At 37.9% G+C, this 20,586-nt stretch overlaps 2 protein-coding genes across 4 annotated transcripts in view; both read left to right on the plus strand.

The window, feature by feature from the left end:
* afap1 (actin filament associated protein 1) overlaps positions 1–7,641 on the plus strand; it is an 83,048-nt gene extending 75,407 nt beyond the window's left edge. For 2 of the 3 annotated variants that reach the window (XM_017701998.2, XM_017701990.2), the window contains exons 12-18: positions 105–222; positions 530–745; positions 1,626–1,746; positions 2,278–2,442; positions 2,839–3,029; positions 4,681–4,845; positions 6,637–7,641. In XM_017701998.2, the coding sequence (XP_017557487.1) occupies positions 105–222; positions 530–745; positions 1,626–1,746; positions 2,278–2,442; positions 2,839–3,029; positions 4,681–4,845; positions 6,637–6,663 (1,003 nt within the window). In that variant the 3' untranslated portion in view covers positions 6,664–7,641. The remainder of the gene's footprint in view (positions 1–104; positions 223–529; positions 746–1,625; positions 1,747–2,277; positions 2,443–2,838; positions 3,030–4,680; positions 4,846–6,636) is intronic. The other variant, XM_017702002.2, reaches the window with a different exon arrangement.
* Positions 7,642–9,976: 2,335 nt separating this feature from the next.
* On the plus strand, positions 9,977–20,370 carry rab18a (RAB18A, member RAS oncogene family). The gene is made up of 7 exons (XM_017701982.2): positions 9,977–10,172; positions 11,625–11,680; positions 14,643–14,704; positions 15,202–15,274; positions 15,795–15,913; positions 16,659–16,725; positions 18,984–20,370. Exons 1-7 carry the CDS (start codon positions 10,105–10,107, stop codon positions 19,139–19,141), a joined length of 603 nt encoding a protein of 200 aa, XP_017557471.1. The 5' UTR covers positions 9,977–10,104; the 3' UTR covers positions 19,142–20,370.
* Positions 20,371–20,586: the final 216 nt, after the last annotated feature.

The raw sequence follows: 20,586 nt of genomic DNA on the forward strand, positions 1-20,586 counted from the left end.
ATATTGGTACCTCTTGAACATAGTGGGCTTTGTGCCAGATGTTTCCCTGGATCATTCCCTGTTTATGTTTATGGCAGCTTTTAGTAATAAAAGTTTATTCTCAGTTTCACCAGTAAGCGTGCCGTGTCTCCAAACCCGTATCTGGATAATCCAGTGAATGGCTACGCTCGCCCCTCTGGAGTGGCTCTGCACTATGATGATGTCCCCTGCATCAATGGATCGGTATGGCTTCATATACCCACAACCATCCGCTCCTGTGTGCATTCACGCATATTGTTTGGAGACTGTTTCAGTCTTGATCTTTAACCTATTAAGTGCAAGGGCCCATATGTGGGGCCACATTTACACTCTCTCATACTACATATACGCAATTGAAATGCATCACTTTATTGCAAATTCATGGATAAACTGCAGGCTTAATCTTTCAATTTTACAATTAATAATTCTGCTTGCTTTCAACTTCTATCCTCTTTTCTTCTTGTCTACTCTCCTCTCTTCTTTGCTGCCTTCTGCATGCTCCACCTCTTAGAAGGAGCCAGATCTGTACTACTCCTCCCCAGGCTCTGGAGGATGCAGTTGGGTGGAGGACGCTCACTATGACAATGCTGATCTCTATGAGAACATGCCTTCCCCCAAACTGGCAGCTCGTTACTCACCCAAACCAAGCCATTACAACACACCTGTCTCCTCTAAAGCCCTCTCTTCTTCTTCTTCTTCTTCCTCCGCTGCTAATGTTAACTCTCAGGTGACTAACATAGATTTGCTGAATAACCCTGCTTTATAGCCTACTGTGGGTTTGCTGAGAATGTACCACCCATCTTCACAGAGCTATGTGTTTGCTCTGTATGATGTCAATGTACATGTATGTGTGGTCATGTATGAAGTTATACTGAAATTGAGATGTGTATAAAACTCTACTGGCCACAAATAGAATTAGCAGCATGTCGTCATGCTTGAAGCACTGCTGGCAGCAAATAACAGCTGAAATGTCCCCTTGAGGCTAAGTCCTCAGAAGTGAACATGTGGGATGTGGGGCTGTGCTGCATGTGGTTTCAGAGGAAGCCTTTGATACTTGCATGATGTTCTTAGTGTTCCTAGTCCGATGCAGTGTTAGCCTTGCACCCCCGACCGCAAAGCACATTATGCTGATAGATGCTAATCACTCCCCAGTGTAATCTTTGTCTGGGCTGAGGCTTAAAATGATTAATGTGGTAGATTAAAGCAGATTGTTTGTGGATCATTAGCAAAGCAGCATAAAGAGTGCAGTTTAGTAAGTAATTAGGCTGTTCTGTGGATTCATTTCTGCTTTGTGCCTTTTTATTTGTCAACAAGCATTTTTTTTACAACACTTTATGCTCAACTAGCCTTATATTACTTGGTCTAGTGAACATTATAGTAGATGCATTTATCTATTTATGAATTAATTTATTTGCCACTTTTTTACACTAAGCTATTGTTAAATTTGAGAACACTTGATCACTGTGCATGCTAACAGTAATTCTTCAGCTGCATGATTTAGAACAATTGTGGTGCATACCCTAAAAATTTTGCCTCTGTCTGAAAAAATATAACATTACCTTTAAATTGTCATCAACTGACTACTATATCGTCTGTCTGTCAATCAGATGAAAGGGAAGAAAGCCGCAACCACCAATGGAGTGGCTGCCAAACTGAAACTGGACAAGAACCAGGTCAGGAAGGCCAATGGAACCAGTGGGTCACTACCAGTCAAGCGCAACAATTCAAGTAAGAAAGCCATATTTAAACTTGAGAGCATGTGTCATAGAGAGAAAATAATCCTGAAATTAGCCCATATTTTGTTAATGCAGTGCAGAATTTGCAAATGCTAGCCTATGCAGACATGATGTCTGCGCACATTCTCCCAGCTATTCCACCAATTATTTTTTTTTAGGAAAAAGAAGCCGCACAAATATGTGGAAAATGCCGGAATGTGGAAATTGCAGTCCGGGGTTTGTGTGGACAGGCCCTAATACTGCTTAGTAAACTCAATCACCCCAAATTCACCACCGGAGACGGGCGCTCACTCAGAGCATCTCCACTTCCTCTCAAACCATTTACTGGTCTGCTCTGCTGGCCACTCAGATATTTGAATGTCGTAAATACTCTATCTGTCTGTTAGTGCTGAACACGAGCGTCTGCAAAAAATGTTGTCAATGTTTACTATAAGCTCACTCAAATGAAACAGAAAGCCTTTCTAAAATTAGTAATATTGAAAGGGCTACATTGCTAATTTGGTTTAATGATGAACTTTTGCAGGTGTGGATCAGTACAAGTATGGAAAGAACAGAGTAGAGGCAGATGCAAAGAAACTCCAGGCAAAAGAGGAAGAGCTGCTGAAAAGAAAGCAAGAGATTCGTAACCGTCTGATTCAGCTGAAGAAGGACAGGAGAGACCTGCGCACTGCCATAGAGAACAACACCGGTGAGAGCAATAGCACAACGGGTTGCTTTCCTGGACCCTGATTAAACTTAATCCTAGATAAAAAAAAGCTTTTCAATGGTGAATCACCACTGACATTAGAATTAAGACCTAGACTAGGCATAGTCCTTGTCTAAGAGTCTAAGAAGCTTGGCAAACATCTTAATTCCATATAAAATTTACATAAGCAAAAAAAAAAATCCAATCTAATTCATGAAAATATTGCTAAATAGTAATAGAAGAATGTGAGTATTAAAAGGTAATTTGTGAAATTGATAACATCTCCACAGATTTTCATGGAATTTCTCAGATTCTAAATGTTAAGTTAAATGTTAGAAGCAAGTGTTTAGAATTTACTGTATGAAGGCAAGACAAATTCTCCAATCTCCTTCACTCCAGGTAAGCGCTCCCAGGCCTCTCTAACAGAGCGGCTGAAAAAAGTGGAGGATGAGTGTAAGATGAAGGAAGATGAGCGGGTGAGCTTGGAACTGGAGCTGACAGAGGTGAAGGAGAGTCTGAAGAAGGCCTTGAACGGTGGGGTCACTCTTGGCCTGACCATCGAACCCAAGACCAGCCACTCCAGTCCACAGGTCTGCATGCCATCTTTTGTACCATAATGATGCACCAAGATATACTGTATACTGCATGCTAGTCCTCATCAGCAGTATGTAGTGTAGTATCCAATATGCAACAGCATGACTAGACTGCAAAATCACAGACTAAGCTACCCAGACCCATCTGAAGATGTGCCTCAACATATGTGGATGTATTTTTGTCAGATACTGTATGCCTACTGAGTTTTTGAATGTATCATGCCTGAGGGGAGGTTGTTGTTTTCGACCCATCTCCAGAGCCATAAATAAACTTAAAAAATGTCAGCTTAGTATTTTGGATTTGTCAGTGTGGTAAACCTATGTAGTTACCAGAGGCATCTGCATTTTCCTACATTTGCTAAAAGGTCAGTCATTTCATTTTCATTACATTTGTAGTTTGTAAAATGAGCCAGTTTCACTGAATAATAATCATCAGCATGTTTCCACATGTGAGCCGGAAAAGTCAATGCTGCACAGACTTCTTGGTTGAGAATACTTTAGTAACTTACTGTTTTAGCTATGTTATCTCTGAAGTAATTTAACCCACCTGAAGACCAGCAGAGAAAATTGCTTCAGTGTTGCACTGAGTGCAAGAACAGAACAAAATATTTCCTTACATTTCATTTATGTTTCCATATAAGACCAAATCAGAGCATATTAAATTATTAGGAGCAAACCAGACAGTTATAGCATTGGTTACATCACCCTGAAATGACCATGTTGCATTTTGGGATGTGGTATATTATAAAGAAAACTCTGGCTACATATTCCAGCCAGAGCCTTCTTTATAATATACCTTACAGTATATCCAGGTATTTTGGTGTCCCAGGGAAGTTCATGCTGGTCACTTACTGCACTTACAACTTTTCGGTACAATCTGTACACGGACTGTAGCAGGCTGTATCACAACCAGCCCTAGACTCAGCAAAGTATGATCAGTTCAGCTGTTCAGGCCAAACTTGAGCTGATGTACTAAGTGTTTTTTAGGTGCGTTCTGCTTGTGTGTTATGTACAAAGCTGGTGCACTAGCCTAAATGCTCAGTTTATGGCACATCTACACATAAAAGCATAAAATGTGCTTCTCTCTCTCATACATATGTATTTCAGGGAGGATTATGGAAGGGTCCAACAAAAATGATATTCAGCTTGATTTATTGAAATTTGACCAACAAGTGGCATCCAGCTTTGCATGCCATGTCTTTAAGATGTGGGATAAATTTGTAGTGTTGTCCCAAAAGCATGTTGTTGCGTGACTTCCTAACAACGGCAGCAGACACAGTGGTTAAATGGAGGCACAAGCCTGTAACATGTGCTGAAAGAATATTTATCAACTCAATGACACCATTCAGCTCTCAGGGTCAGATGTACATGTGTGAGATGCTGCAGTATACATGTGCAGTCTGTTACTGATTCACAATGTTTTTAAGATGGAGTAGAATTACACCCCTGTATACATTTGAAAGTACTTCATTTATTAACACTGCTATATCTTCATCATTGAATTTTCATTTCCTTTTTTGACTTGAGCTTGTTGATGCTTCCACTGTGCATTTTAAACCATCTGGTCCATGTTGGACAGTTTTGAAAACACTTAAATTGTGTCTGTTTTGTTATAAGTTTGTAAGAAATGTGTAATTTGTGTGTGCAGTCTCCAGTGTTGATAAAGCGCACGATGGATAACTCGCCCATCTCCAGTTGTGACACCAGCGACACCGAGACGTGTTCACTGCCAGTCAACAGCGCCTCCTTACTGCGGCGCCAAGGGCCACAGAAAGCCTCTCCAGTACGGGGGCATGTCCTCAGAAAGGCCAAGGTGAGGTTTGGTGCACATACACAGCAGACACACCCACACACTTATAAAACTATACAGATCGTACTTATGATGTCCAAAATAGACACGTTTGAAAAAAATGAAATTGTATTGCCAAAAACAACACAAAAAATGATGGTTCTTAAAAGGTCCTTTAGTAAAGAAAATGGTTCTATGTAGAGCCATGAACACTCAACCCTTTGCGTGATTAAAGGGTTTTTTGCATCAGAAAAGGGGTCTTTAGAATGTGCTGTAGATGGTGCCAAATAGATACGTTTTGACAAGGGTTCAATATAGCACCAAAAATGGCTCATCTGTTGTTACTATGTTGAGCTTGTAACAATTGAAGAACGCTTTTGTGTCATTCTCCATCAATCTGAAGAACCCTTTCACAATGCAACGAACCCTTGAAGAACCATCAGTTTTAGGTGTATACAATGTGTAACATTGCATAAGGTTTGAGACTGTGATGTGGAAAACCATAATGAACAGTACAGTAAAGTGTACTGTACTAATGTATAACAGAATTACACAATACCGATACACTATACAAGTACAGAGTATATTGTTACTCTAAAACCTCATATTTGGAAAAAAGGTATTTTTACCAGAAAGGAAAACAATTTCCTAAATTTTAGTGGATGTTAATAGGGCAAGGTGTAAAAAAAAGTTAAACTGTACTAAACTCTAGTCTCTGAACACCATTGTGTGCATCATCTACTCTAAAATAAAAAAGGCAGAAATATCCCTTTTTCTAGATGAGACTGTTCAGATAAGACCAAGCTGGTGGGCCATGAGGAAACTATAAGAGATGCCTTTGAAAGGCCAACAACAGCTTTGAAAGACAGATGTTGCTGGCTGACAGCAAAAATGTGTCAATGCCGGCTTCAGTGGGTGGCAATATAAAGCCACTGCCAGCTCAAAGCCCGCTTAGAGTTTTCAATAATGCGGATGAATGATCTTGGGGGAAGACATGGTATGATGTGAAGGTTGGCTTAAATTCTAAGCAATATGTTCAATATAAAAGCATCTCTAGGGTTAGAGTTAGGGAAATGGATAAATGGGTAGAGCAAAATGCATGCAAATATAATAAGAAATCTTTTGGAGTGTCATAAAGACTTAAAACCTGTTGAAAAAAGTCCCTGAGACGTTTCTATTACTTGATCTGAATCCCATTGAGAATATGTGGCAAGTGTTTAAAACTTTATGTCCCGAAGGGTTGGCCAAACCTAGGAAAGCTTGAGCAAATTTGCAAAGGGGAATTGAGAAACATTTCTCTAAGTCTAAAGCATATCCAGAAGAGCTCGAAACTGTAAGCTGAAAGTCAGATACTTTCACAAATATTAAGTTCAGGGGTCTCTATGTGCTGCACTTATTTTTTCCCTATGGGGTTTCTTGTGTCTTGTTTTATCCTTGAAAATCTTCAGTTTGATAATAAGGGTTTAAATTACATCACATTCCTTAATAGGCAGCTATGCATTAAAGAATGTGTTGAGGTTAACCCCTTAAATCGCCAGGGCCAACCGGCCAGTCCACAGTTTTATTACACACTTCTATAAAGTAAGAGTAGTCCCTGTAGTTACTGAATAATAAGCCTTAGTATGTAATAAGCCTGAGTTAAGGAAACCTTTATGGAATGTTATATATTTTGTACCCTAGTAGGCTGTAGTACAATACGCTTGGCAGTGTAGCAGTCGAGCCTTTGACATAGCAGTTTAACACAACATGCTAATAAACTTCTTTATGCTTCTCTTTTGTCTGTATATTGATGTATGCTTCTTTTTTCTTTTGCAGGAATGGGAGATGAAATCTGGCACATAAACAGTTACTTTCCACTTATATTTCAGGTTTCCTGTATATATTTATTTAAATTTGTGCATATTGAAAGGGTTGTTGAAAGTGAACTGACTGAAGCATAGACACAACATGGTGCAGGAAATAATGAGGACAGACTGAGAACAGTTCACCAGCTTGCAATCTACTAAAACTGTGGGACATGAAGTATGTTGTTGTTTTCTTTTTTTTTTGACTGAACAGAAAAAAACTGAACCATTCCCATCATCCACCAGTTTCTCTGCAAAACTGCACAGTAGCTACAATCTTAGCTCAGCCATTGATCTCAGCTATGCTTATGTGAGCTATGACATTTCCTACTTCATTGAGTCTATTAGAAGCCATCATTGGAAGTTAGAAAAAGTACCTTTAAATATTTATTTGTAAATGTTTAAGTAAATACAAGCCTCTTTCTGTGTGTGTTTGTGTCAATATTTAAAGCTTTAAAGCATTTTATTTGGCTTCATGTGAGGCCCTGCCTTTATCAAGTTTTTTTGTTTGTTTGTTTTTACTGGGTTTTAACCGTAAACACTTTCAGTAGAAGTTCAAGTTTCCAAATTTTCTGGTTATTGAATTTAGTCTAAAAGAAATGAAATGTCATGTAGAGGAGCGCTTCATGTTAAAGTCAAAGATCAGGGTCATCTATATATGGTGTCAAGGATATGGGCACTGGCTCAGTCGCGTAGGGATCGAAGCCGCCGTCCAGTCTCAACTCCCTCTGTGTGTCTGGACAGAGTTTTGGTTAGAGTGGTTGCTATAGTGACAGCAGCCAATAGGGACAAGGGCAGCCAAGGCCAGGGCGTGGTGCAAATCACAAACCCTGCTGCACTCAACGCTCACCAGAACTCGTACTACAGCCGTGCTCTAACAGCGATTGCACTGAAACAGCCCCTCTTTCTCTATCATGGGACACTTCAATGCAAACCCATCAGTACACTGACAGAGAGAGAAGCACTGTAAATAAAACTGTCATCCATATGTGAGATTCATTCACTGTGTAAGATAGCTTTCCTCTGCAGGATCCTACAGTGGTTCTGCATTTAAAATTTTATGAACCGTGCTATGTGCTCACATGCTGACATTGTTAAATGAACACTTGCGCTATTATACTAGCTACATTTCACCTGGAAATACACTATGGAATCATTGGCATTTAACAGTAACATGTTAGCAGCCTGGTCCGTTTTGCTGTATGGTCATGAGCAGAGCATACTGTATATCTGTTTCATTAACGGTGGTGCTTTTCAGTCATGCTTTATTTTTTTGCTATTCCCTCTTAATCCAGCAAGATTAAGGAGCAAGACTTGGTGCTTAATATACAAATGAGGACTGACAGATTCATAGAGACTACTGCCAGCATGCTCATATTTGAGGCACATTTATAACTTTCCATAGATGGCTGGTTTCTCATGCAGTGAAGCTTAGCATTTTGATTTGAGGCTACATATTTTTAACCTATGTACAAGCAGACATTTTAGTCCTGAGTGCAAGTGTAAATATCTTCCTTCCTTTCTCATGTCCATTGATTTCAGTCCCAAGAGTCTGCAGTCCAGAGCTAGTCCTGTCCGCTTGTGTGAGGAGAAGAGTCAGTGTTGGATGAGGACCCAGTGCCACTGGGTTTGTCTCATAGAGAAAGATCTTGTGGGAATTTGAGTAATGTCTAGTTCAATGTTGAAGTCAGCTAAACATATCTTTGGCCATTCTGCAATACCTCTTCCACCCTTCCTTGACTGACCAGCCTGTTGAGATGCTAAAACCAGGGGTGGAAAATACGTGAGGAACTGTACTTCATTACTATACTTAAGTATTATATTGGAAGTTTTGTAGTTTACTCAAGAATTATTGAAATTATATACTTGTACTGTATGAATGTACTTTTACTTCTTATACTTTTATTCAGACCTTTAAAGTATTCATATCAAATCTCAAAGGCCATGAGATGTTTCTCCTTTCTTGCGCAAACAGGTGAGTTTCTGCACATTGTTTTTTGTTAAAACATTCAGTCATATTCATATCAATGTAAAATAAAACTGCCCACAGCTATGCTAACTTGTCTTTATGTGAGGACTATTTCCTCCCATTAACTTCACCACAAAGAAAATGTATCATGCGTTTTTTAAAACACTGACTATTTAGTTTTATTTATTTATGATTAAATATGGATACTTTTAGATTTTCACTAAAGTATATAGTATAATTTATATAGTATATCCATACTTGAGCTTTTAACTGAGTAATGTTTTGAACAATCAAAGTCATTTTACTCAAGTATAATTTCTCTGTACTTTTCCCACCTCTGGCTAAAACGATAGTCTTTTAACCATTCAGGCTGGTAGAACAATATCAAGAGTTGTGAAGAGGTGTCTCTGCTGACAGCCCTAAAACATCTCTCCCTCACACAAACTAACAGGCGTGATGTCATAAAATGTGAACAGTTATATGTATTGCTTCAAAGGAAACGGTGTGGGAAGTAGGGTGGGGGGTGAGGGTGTGGGTGGGGCTCAGGTTGGTAGTTAAAAAACTAATGAAAAGCAACTTGTTTTGTTTTGCACCTTAAGGATTTTTTCTACTCAATTGTACTTTTTTTCTGAGACTGTTGCTGACTTGGCAACAAAAGGCTGTACACAGAAATAAAAACTGCTTTTAAGCTTGATGTGAGTTTGCATTCATTCATCTTTACACTGACATTCGCATGGCAGGCAGATTATTCCATACAATTCCATGCAATTTCATCACTAACACTACAGGGACATCTAGTGGTGCCAAAATGAACTGAATATTTCTGAGGGGAATGGGCTCATTTGTATTATGTATTTGCTTATACAAGCTAAGAAAAATAAACATTAGCTTTGATGCAAAAATTTCCCTTTAATTTAGTATAAATATTAATACAGACAGGATGATTTGTTATATTCGTACACTTGTTTGTGTGAAATCAACTATGTTTCAATTTGTGTTTTGTGTTATATTTTGGATAAAGATTTAAAAGAAATTCGAATTTGAAATCTATGTAAGGTGAATATAATTATCGGCCAATCTTGTCAGAATACATTCTGGGAAAGGTCTTCAGTGCACTAAACTTTAAATGTTTTAATTGATTCGATAAATACATTATAAACTGATATATGTATCTCTTAAATGCACATATTGAACACGGCCTACTGCTGCACTCTATACTATCCTGAGAAATTATCTCTGTGGTCATTTGAAACCCGTTCATTTCCGGCAGAATATATCTCAGACGTTAGCTATGACGTTTATACACTCTAGGTGGCAGCACTACACAGGTTTAATGTTGTTTACCATTGAACTGAGTTTCAAACTCGTGAAGAAGTGAGAAACATCAACAAAACAAACCTGTTTATGGAGCCGGTGTTGTTTGTTTTTCTGAACAATTAAAGAGAGTAAAGTTTCTTTACCTTATTAAAGATGGACGATGGAATACTGACTACTTTGAAAATATTAATTATTGGAGAAAGCGGAGTTGGGAAGTCCAGGTAAGAAACGTCTGGCAGTACTTGAAGTTGCCGCAGGTGAACAGGTTGCTAGCGAAACTCACTTTGGCTCGTTCTGAGTGTTCGGTCAGTTATAGGCTGCGCATTGAAGCCAGTGCTATGTGATTTAACCCCGTCAAGACATTTCCACGAGTAGTTTAGTGCTTCATGAATGCCAAAATGTCGATATTTCACCGTTTTGCCACTGTTTGTCTGTCAAACTGACCAATTCTAGAAAAATGAAAGATTTGTTTTAATTAGCTGCGTTGCTAAGTTAGTTAGCTAGTTCGCTCGCCTGTAGCAGAGCTCGTGTAGCTTTGTGGCTTTTCCAGACAAAACTTAACTTTTGGTTCTTCCACGATGGTTATTTGTTTACTTGTAGTTATTTTTATAGTTTGCCGTGGCCCTCGGGGTACTGAGAAATATATTTATCTTGATTTTGGTCAGAAAGAACAGCTACACAAACACGAGGAAAACTATTAGTTAAAAAATGACAAACATTTTAATAATTTATAGCCACAAACATAACACGAGAGCACACACAGGTCTATAAAATGTTAGGGAGTCATACAATGCAGTTTAAGCTAACAGTAATAATAATTATGATGATGATGATGATGGTGGTGACTGAGAATTCAGTGAGAATAGTTTGGATTACAGTAGCTACAAACTAAATCTACAGTTTCAGGTTAGGTAGCTGCCTGTATCTGGCTAGATCTGTTAACTAAAACTAGCTAAACTGTTATCCAGACCAGTTTTACTGAGGTTATTTCTCAGTTCTAATTTTGTCATGTATTGTGGCATATGAATCAGCAATACCTTTGCTATATGAAACAAGAATGTCATGTGTGAAAAACAAATTATGGTGTTTTGAGCTTCTACAGTACAGTCATAAGTTATGAAATAAAACTATTTACATATGGGAAATTAGTGAGTCTGAGTTAGACTTGTCAGAACAACTTGTTAGGCCTGTCAGAGCAGGACAGAGACTCTAAGCCTGTACCTTTGCAGTAAGCCATATCAGATGTGTCCAGAATGATGAACAGGGCTGCTTAAAAAAGCTGTAGGCTACAACATTGACAATAAAGTTATAATAAAACTAATATCCAGACTTATATTTGAAAAGTGGTGTTCAAATCTCAGGCAGACAGCTGAGCAAGTAGTATTGTTAATAGATGATTGCAGTTTGTATGCAGTATTTCTTTCTCTCTCCAAAAGTTTGAAAGAAAAACATTTTAATATACTGTCTGCTGTTTAGCTTGTAGCATTTCAATCGACACTTTAGAAGTTATTATTGAATAAAATTACATCAATTATGGTAGCCAGACTAACTAGGTAAGTAGGTATTATGGTTAGGGTTAGGGTTAGGGTTAGGGTTAGTGTGCCATCTAAAGCTGTGTCTTTCTTTCTCTCTTTATCTTGCCCTACCTCTCACACCCATGCCCTCTTTCTCAGTCTTCTGTTGAGGTTCACAGATGACATGTTTGATCCAGAACTTGGAGCAACAATTGGTAATTTGATTTACACTGACAACACACACACAAATGCACAGTTTCCCCTACTTATTGAATATTTATCTCGCTACGTAGTCTTTTAAATTATTTTTTAAACAAAATATTGCTAAAGGCAATTAAGTTATTATATGTGAATGTCTGTCTTAAAATGATGCCCTGAATTTTAAAAGGCTCCCTACTAAACTGGAGTGTTATCAATATGATGTCATGCAACGGTAGACATTGCATATTGCCCAGTGCTCTTGGCTATAATGTTTCATGTTTTGACGTTCAAGATGAAGAGCCTGTGGCCTGACTGACAGCTTGGTTTGGAGATCGTTTTTTTCCTATTTAGAAAATGCTTTTGGTCAGACATGGAACTAATCAGACAAATCAGATTTTGTTGCATTTCATTTTCTGTAATTGACAGTTTGCTGGTCCCCCTGCTGAGCTGGTGCTTCCAGCGATATAGATGCTATTTCACTTGTTACAGTAGCCAATATCGCTCTATGAAATAAAGTCTCAAATAAAGAAAAGTGTTAAGTAAGCTGACACTACGCCGAGAGGCTATCACTGCATTGGCTAAACAGTACCTAATGACATCACCTACTCTGGATGATGCAGGCAGACCAGCTCAACAGGGATAACTACCATGGTCACCACAACAGCAGTGTTCTTTTTAATGTAAAGAATAAATTCAATAAATATTTCCTTTTTCAAAGCAACACCTTCTTGTTAATTGCAAATGCAATGTATATACCCTTGCTGTTAAAAGACAAACACATCTCCAAAGTGCAGACTAATATTTACTGGTAATGTAAGTGTGTAAATGTAAGTAAATGTAATTTAATAGTTAAAGTTGATGTAAAGAGACTTTATTCCAGGCAATTGTGGAGCAATTCTATTGGTCCATTCATCATTGAATTTTCACATAATGATAAGCTCAATTTATGCAGAAAAGTAAAAATCATAAAAAATATATAAATCTTTATATATTTGTCTACTCTGACATTATCTTTATCGTGATAATTTACATTGGAGTGTACTTTTCTGAGTACCATCAGTACCTTTAGAACATGAAACAGCTGTGTGTTATAAAGGTCCTAACCCTAGATTTAGACCAGTTATGCCTAATAGATAACAAGCGTATATTAATAAGTAACTGGTTATAAGTTAATATTTTATTCATAAGCTTTTATCCTTTTTTTTTATCTCACATGTTTCTTAGATAATTTATTTTTTAAAGCATTGAGTAAAAAATGCTTTATTGCTGGTGTATTTTGACCATTCAGACTTATTTGCAAACCTCAAAAATTGAAATAATGTGCTGCATATTATGGATCATGAAGTATCATAATGTTATACTTTTGATGCGTCACCCAACCCTTCGTCCTTACCCGTTGCACTGTAGTCTTTACTTCATACATAATTTACTATCACTTTGTCTCCAGGAAAGCTCCAACAGATTATCTCTATAGGGCGAACTGGAATCACAGTCATACTGAGACCTATGAAACTGTCTTGTGTTCATCAAAGCGATCAATGCAGACTTTATTAGAGACCCATGCAGAGGATTCAGTGCAATAAAGACATACTTCTCACAGCCATGCTGTTTAAGAAGGCTGTGCATTCAGTTGTAAACCTAAACAGAAATCCCAGACTGTTTATAATAAAGGTGAATTGGATTTTTTTTGTTGGTGTTCTTAATGAAGTGATATCATCTCTGTGACCTGAAGTCTTTTTTGCTCATGATGGCTGCTTATTGGTGTTTTGCTAGTATACACGTGTTTATGTGCATGTGCAAGTTGTTTCTATATGTCAGTATTACCAGCGCAGCTCTTCATTTCAAACCAAAAACAGTCCAGATCTCTATCAATGCTTCCAAATGAGCCCAGATATCCTCCAGTACCTTCCTCTGATAAATCTGTCAGTATGGAGCTGAAATTCAGGGCTACTGTACCTCTCCGGCCTCACTTTCTCAGGGTGGTGAAAGGAAAAGGAGGAGATTTATGCCCTCACTGCAGCCATGTCATTGTTATTCCCCCTTTTCTTTATTTTTTGGTTAAGGATGTAAATCACATTTTCTGTCTTCTTTGTGGAGCAATCATGGCTGTGTTGAGCACTGCCACAAGAAGTTGAGTCATGTCTGTAATATTTGTTTTATCTGTGCAAGATAAAGCCACAATTCCCCATTTAGCAGTAAATTTTTAGAGTTCTGTACGTGTGCTGGGCTCATTGCCTGACAGATATCTAGCTCCGCATACCTGCTGAGGATGTCTCGCTGTGTATGCATGGATTAGTCATAATCATACCACAGACCCGATATCAAAAATAGTTTCCATCTTTGGATTATAACCTGAATCATTCATTTGCATGCACTTCTTCTGTTGGTTGTGCTGGTTTCTGAGGTTGCTCTCAATGCTTCAAAGCCCTGTAGCAACCAGACAAGTCAAGGTTTACTAGACATTAACTGAAAAATTAACAATGACTTTTAAGTACATCGAAGTAATGAGGGTTTTATATATCTAAAATATATATTTATTTACCATTTATATTTTCAGTTTAATTTTCAGTGTTAGATTTCATGGAGGATTTTTAGTTTTTCTTTTTGTTTTTCTTTTTTTTTTAAGACTATTCTTTTTATTTTAAGTATCATGTCCAGACATCTAACCAGTGACATATATATATAGGCCACACACTCTTATTTACATTTTTTATGAGTCTGAAGATATTTCTTTCATAACAACTGGAAATACCGGTTGTGCAATAGTAGTGAGCAAACATTCCAGTGTTTATTCGTTCCATTCTCTCCGTATTTTCCAACATATTTCACTTGGGTTCAATGACAATTGCTTGTGTTTTGTTTTAGATTTTATCCAATTTTTGTATCAATTCACAAAGATATTTTTTGGTTTTGGTTTCAGTTTTTTAATAACATAGACATAATAACATATTACATGAATGTCTTTGCTAACTGCAGGTGTTGATTTCAAAGTGAAGACAATTGCTGTGGATGGGAACCAGACAAAGTTAGCAATTTGGGTAAGCAGTTAAACACTTAAGCCCCCCGCTTCATTCACATTCATAAATCTGACCAGACTGGCACTATTTTCTGCAGAATAGCTTCAGTTAATATTTAGATCTGTATGCCAAGCATTTCATTACATATCATGTGTACACAGCTGCAAAGGCTTAGGCTGTGGATCAGGGATAGTAAAATAGCCAAGGACTAATGAAGGCTGTAACACCTGTGGAGACTCATTCACACCCCTCTGTCCACCAGCAGAGGGCAGTATTCCCACACAGTTATTAACAGATCAAACTAATTCTGTATATGGAAGTCTGCATTTTTTGGATAGGAATGTGAAGTATTAATGCGGAAATAGAAACCTCCATATTGTAGGCTCAATTTATTTTAATATTCAGTAATTTGGCTGTTCCATGACATTTACTTTGTCTGGGTTCTATCATGTGAGAATTAATAATTTTGTGTATGTGTCTGAATGTTATCCTTTCTTTTTTCCCTTCACTTTATTAAGGACACAGCAGGTCAGGAGCGTTTTCGGACCTTAACACCCAGTTACTACAGAGGAGCCCAAGGTGTTATATTGGGTGAGTTAATAGAGTAACATAAAAACATTCCTAAAGAAACCATGAAAGTACTCTGCAGTATTTTCAGGTCATCCTAAAATTCATATGATGTAGTAATAAATACAACTGTGAGTTTTTAAATATGCAGCATTTGATTTATCCATACACTGCCCTTAAATGTGGTCTTTCCCACCAACTGTTTGTAGGTTAGATACCTAAACGTAGACTTTTATTAAAATAAAAAATCAATGTATGGAAGTTAACATTAGCATTGTGGCACATGTCACTGTCTTTTCCAGTCTGCATTTTTTCAGTTAGCTACAGCTTACGGTTTTTCATTAGGTTCAATAGGATTTGTGCCAACATTTCTGTAATACTGATGGTTTCTGTAATAAAACAGCTGCTACGAAAGATCATATTTGTGGGTGGAGCAAGGATTGGTTAGTCATAAAAGAGTATGTCTTTCATGCTCCTCATGTGTCTGACTGTCAGAAGATGTGGTTTAATATTTGTTTCCCTTTTCTGTGTATGTTCATGACAGTATATGATGTCACAAGACGAGAGACGTTTAGCAAACTGAGCACCTGGCTGAATGAATTGGAGACGTACTGCACACGAGACGAGCTTGTCAAGATGCTTGTGGGAAATAAAATTGATAAGGTACACTTTAATATGGGTAATACATCATGAACTGGAGCTTCAAGCGTGTCACACACATTTACACTATTCAAGTTATAAAATTTAAAAATGTTATAAAATCTATTTTCAATTATTTTCAGTTTTGTTCAGAATTACAGTTGTTGTATTTCAGCTTGTCCCTTTTTTTGGAGTTGAAGTATCATAGACATGCCATTTATTCTTTTGTAATTTTTTCATTTCTGGAATACTTTACGGATTTTCATTCGGATCCAGGGTTTTTCCTGGAAAAACAATGGATACTTGCACTGTAAATCTTAGCTTCCACATACACATATAACAGAGCCCTCAGTCACACACATAACTTAGTCGGTGGGTCTCACAAGTCTGTTTTCGCAGCTATTTTAAGACTCATCCCTTGGCCAGTGCTGTTTGTTCTGAGTCTTGTTGAGCGATTGTAGCTCTGAACAGATTGTCTCATGTACAAGATCAAATGAAAGCAAAAATAAACTTGATTCATTTGTGACAGGCACTGGCTCACTGATATTTCTTTGTTGTGATTTTTGCACAGAATTGAGCAGCTTTCATGTTTATTCTTGTGCTTACTGGCACACTCTCTTCAGTGTCTGTGTTTTGTGCTTTTTTCAGTGCAGTGGGACAGTGGCTATGGAAAAATCTCATGTTTGCTTCTGTAGCAGTGTTATTGTGATACATTGTCTCTCCATGGCTCTCATGGTACTTTTCTTTCTCCTGTTTCACTCTACTGCAGGAGGACCGTGAGGTGGACCGAAATGAAGGCCTGAAGTTTGCTAGAAAACATTCCATGCTTTTTATAGGTGAATTAAGAGAATCTCCTTTATTTAATCAGTGTTGATTACTGAGAATGAGTGCAGTTGGGAATGTTTCATGTGCTTTTATTATTAAGGGGAAAGTATGTCCTAAACTAAGAGGAATTTTTATGATTCAGTCGTATCATGAACAATTTTTATGACATTGTTTTTGGAAGAATGCATTATTTTTGCACAGTAAATACTCATTAATTTTCATGAATTAACTCATGAATGGTCTGAACCTATTTTTAGTTTGCCACTGCTCTGAACTGGGGTTTTTGAGTGTTATGAGCGCATTGGTGAAGTAATATATTTAAAGTGGATCATAAGAATTAACCACAAAAAACAAAAGAAAAAGATCTGGCACAATAAGGAGCCCCGGAGGAGGCGGAGGTAAAAAAAAAAAATAATAATTTGAGCAAATGTTATGCAGTTCGTACGCACATTTTCTCTTACTCGTGGTCATGACTTCTTAAATGGTTCCCTCGTTTTCTTTTGTGTGCATGTTTTCTTTACTTCGTGGGTACGTTTTTTTTAATTTGTGATCACAATTTTCTAATTCGTTCTCTCATTTTCTTTTAACCGTGGTCATGTTTTATTTTTAACTGGATGCACGGTATGAGGGGTTTTGATCTATTAGATTGATGAGATAATGAACAGAGATGCTCATCAGGTCTGACTTTGGGGGTTATGAGAACTGCAGCTCCTCTTCACAGCAAATGGCCCATGGTGTTTCTGCTCCTGGTCAAATGTCGGTGTTAGAGACCATCACACAATTACAAGAAGAAATGATCAGCGTTTCAACATCCTCGCATTAATATATCTACATCTTATCCATAGACCTATTAAACACTCTCGCCATTTGACCTCATTCCAACATGAATGTTTCTGGGTGTGTTTAATTTGAGTTTATTGAGTTGTTGACACTGATCATTTCTTCCTGTAATTGTGTGATGATCTCTCACACTGCAGCTTCTCATGGGAGCAGAAACGGCACTAAACGGCTGCGCTATGTATGTATCTCTGTTAAATATGATCATTAGAAAGTGCAGTTTAGTGAAGGTTGTGGTTGTAGTTTATTGGCTTCCTTCATTTCACCACCAAACTGCAGGTGCACTGATAAATCTGAGGGCCATTTGCTGTGAAGAGGAGCTGCAGTTCCCTCATAACGCCCCCAAATGAAAATCAGACCTGATGAGCATCTCCATCATTTCATCACTCTAACACGTCAAAGCTCATCAGACAGTGTCAGGGACCTGTTAGTTACTCCTGCACAAGACCAATAACACAACCTGTATCTACATTGATTTTGCACACAAATCAAAAAATAAACAGTGTGTTCTGTTAAAAATGAAACATGACAACTATTAAAAGAAAATGAGAGAATGAATTAGAAAATCGTGACCACGAATAAACAAAAACATACCCACGAAGTAAAGAAAACATGCGCATGTTTAAAAGAAAATGAGGGAACGTTTTAAGAAATTGTGACCACGAATAAGAGAAAACGTGCATATGAACTGCAAAATGTTCGCTCAATTATTAGAATTTTTTTTTTTACCTCCGTCCCCTCCGGAGCTCTGTAGGCACACAGTTTGGAGATGCAGTATGAAGAAGAATAGCGAGGCTTCAGTTCTTTCTTTTCAGTTTACTTTTTCCATTTTTTTGTTCTTACTATTTCATGCTTTTATGTAGTTTTGTGTTTGATTGTGTTTTGAACGTTATGTTATAGTTATAGTTTATTAGATTATAGATTTATTGTAGTTTATTAGATTATAGATTATAGTGCTAGATGGAGTGTGCCAGACTGACGGCTCACAAGCTCCGTGAAATATGTTAAGACAACACTGAATAATCTAGGGGCAGTCGTGGGCTGGAGGTTAGGGATCTGGCCCTGTGACCGGAAGGTTGCCGGTTCGATCCCCAGGGCCAACAGTCCATGACTGAGGTGTCCTTGAGCAAGACACCTAACCCCCAACTGCTCCCCGGGCACCGTGGATAGGGCTGCCCACCGCTCCGGGCAAGTGTGCTCACTGCTTCCTAGTGTTCACTAGTGTGTATGTGGTGTTTCACTTCACGGATGGGTTAAATGCGGAGCTGGAATTTCCCCAGTTGTGGGATCAAAAAAGTATAACTTAACTTATAATAAGAATTGCACTTTTTTCATATTTGAAAATTGCATTCTTTCAAATCAGAATTTAAATGTGAAACTATTCATTCTTCAGCACTACCAGAGACCCCTTTTAATATAGCATATCTTACAGAGGCCAGTGCTAAGACACGGGATGGTGTGGAGTGTGCCTTTGAAGAGCTGGTGGAGAAGATCTTGCAGACTCCAGGGCTGTGGGAGAGTGAAAGAAAGACTAGAGTGCACCTGTCTGAACAGCCTACACAGCCTACATCAGGGGGCTGTTACTGCTAACTGCTCTAACTCACTGACACACATAGACAAACATAATCATAGCAGGTCAGACAGGCTCACAGACAGATGCACAAAACAAGTATGAGTATTGACATGTGTAAACATACTATGTATTTTTGACCTTTTAAATTGTTTTATAGTTTGCTCTGTCTGCAATTGGCTCAGGGTAGTCTGCGTCAGCACACATGCATAACGGCAGTGACAGATTCTACATGTACCGTCTGTTATTATGGTAACTGGTGGTAAACAGTGAAGTGTGCACTTGTAGGCGTTGGTGGCAAATTTTTTGGGCAACAAAAGTGAACTCCTAAAACTGAATCCTTTCACAGACATGGCCACATGGCCACTATAACGGTGGAAAAAATGTTAGTTGATGTACCTAGGACCATTTATGAGCACTACAGTGCGTTTGCCTTTTTAGTTTGTGTTTCTCATTTATTGAGTGCAAAACACTAATCAGTAGATATCAGTCTCGCCCACTGCTTGAAGACCAAGTGGTGTAGAGTGGAGAGTAGGCTAAATCTATTCTCAAGAAAAAGCATAGTCAGTTTGGAGAAATAATGACTCGTAACAAGTAAAAGTACCTATTCAAAAACTTAAGTAGAAGTGCAAAAGTAAATTGTAGAAGTGCATTGAAACTTCTTAGTACATCAGTCTAGGAACTGCTTTTTTTAGGCTGTACTCTTCTCTCTTTTGGGATCTAGTTGGTCTAAAATAAAAGATTGTATTTTATTAAAAGTTTAGTACACACATTTGCAAGTTTGAACACCCCTGGTCAAATGACATGTTCACAAATCCCCTACAGTGAAAAAACTTAGCATTTTATGCAAATCTTCTGCACAGTTTCTGTTTTGTTGCTGAGTTTAACTTTAGCACAGGCCACATTCTGTTTTTTTTTTTCCAAAATGTAAAATTCAGAAAATGAACAATCAGTGTGCAATAAATTATGCTCAGGTGTGGTCTCTGTAGAGTGTGTATACTTACTTTTGCATTTTTTTTATCTTGCACAACGATACTTTCAGAATAATGGAGTCATGTTGGACCTCTACTTCGCTGGTTTTATCAACTTGGCCTGGCTGCTTAAAAATGCGAAGTTGAAGGCTGTATAAATCAAGCAGACTGACACCACTGATTTATACTGTGTATGTCTTATAAAAAAAAAAAAAGATAGTAAAAAGAAAATATGACTGATGGTTTATCTCTACCTTAAGTAGTCATCCAGGCCATCTTGAATCCTGAGTTTGTGACCAGTTTTTCCTTGAGGTTGATGCTGTTTTTGGGCCGAGTGTGGCCCAGTGGGTGATTTCAGATGGTCTTACTTTTACTATATGCTAGGATCTTGTCCCAAATGTACCAGTTTTGTAGTCACAGTTGTGGAAATTGAAGAGAGAATCCAATGTCAGCCTGAATTGTGGTCTATTCAAGGATGCTGCATGTGTGTAGAT

Source organism: Pygocentrus nattereri, chromosome 13, assembly GCF_015220715.1.
Source record: "Pygocentrus nattereri isolate fPygNat1 chromosome 13, fPygNat1.pri, whole genome shotgun sequence".
NCBI classification, from domain to species: Eukaryota; Metazoa; Chordata; class Actinopteri; order Characiformes; family Serrasalmidae; genus Pygocentrus; species Pygocentrus nattereri.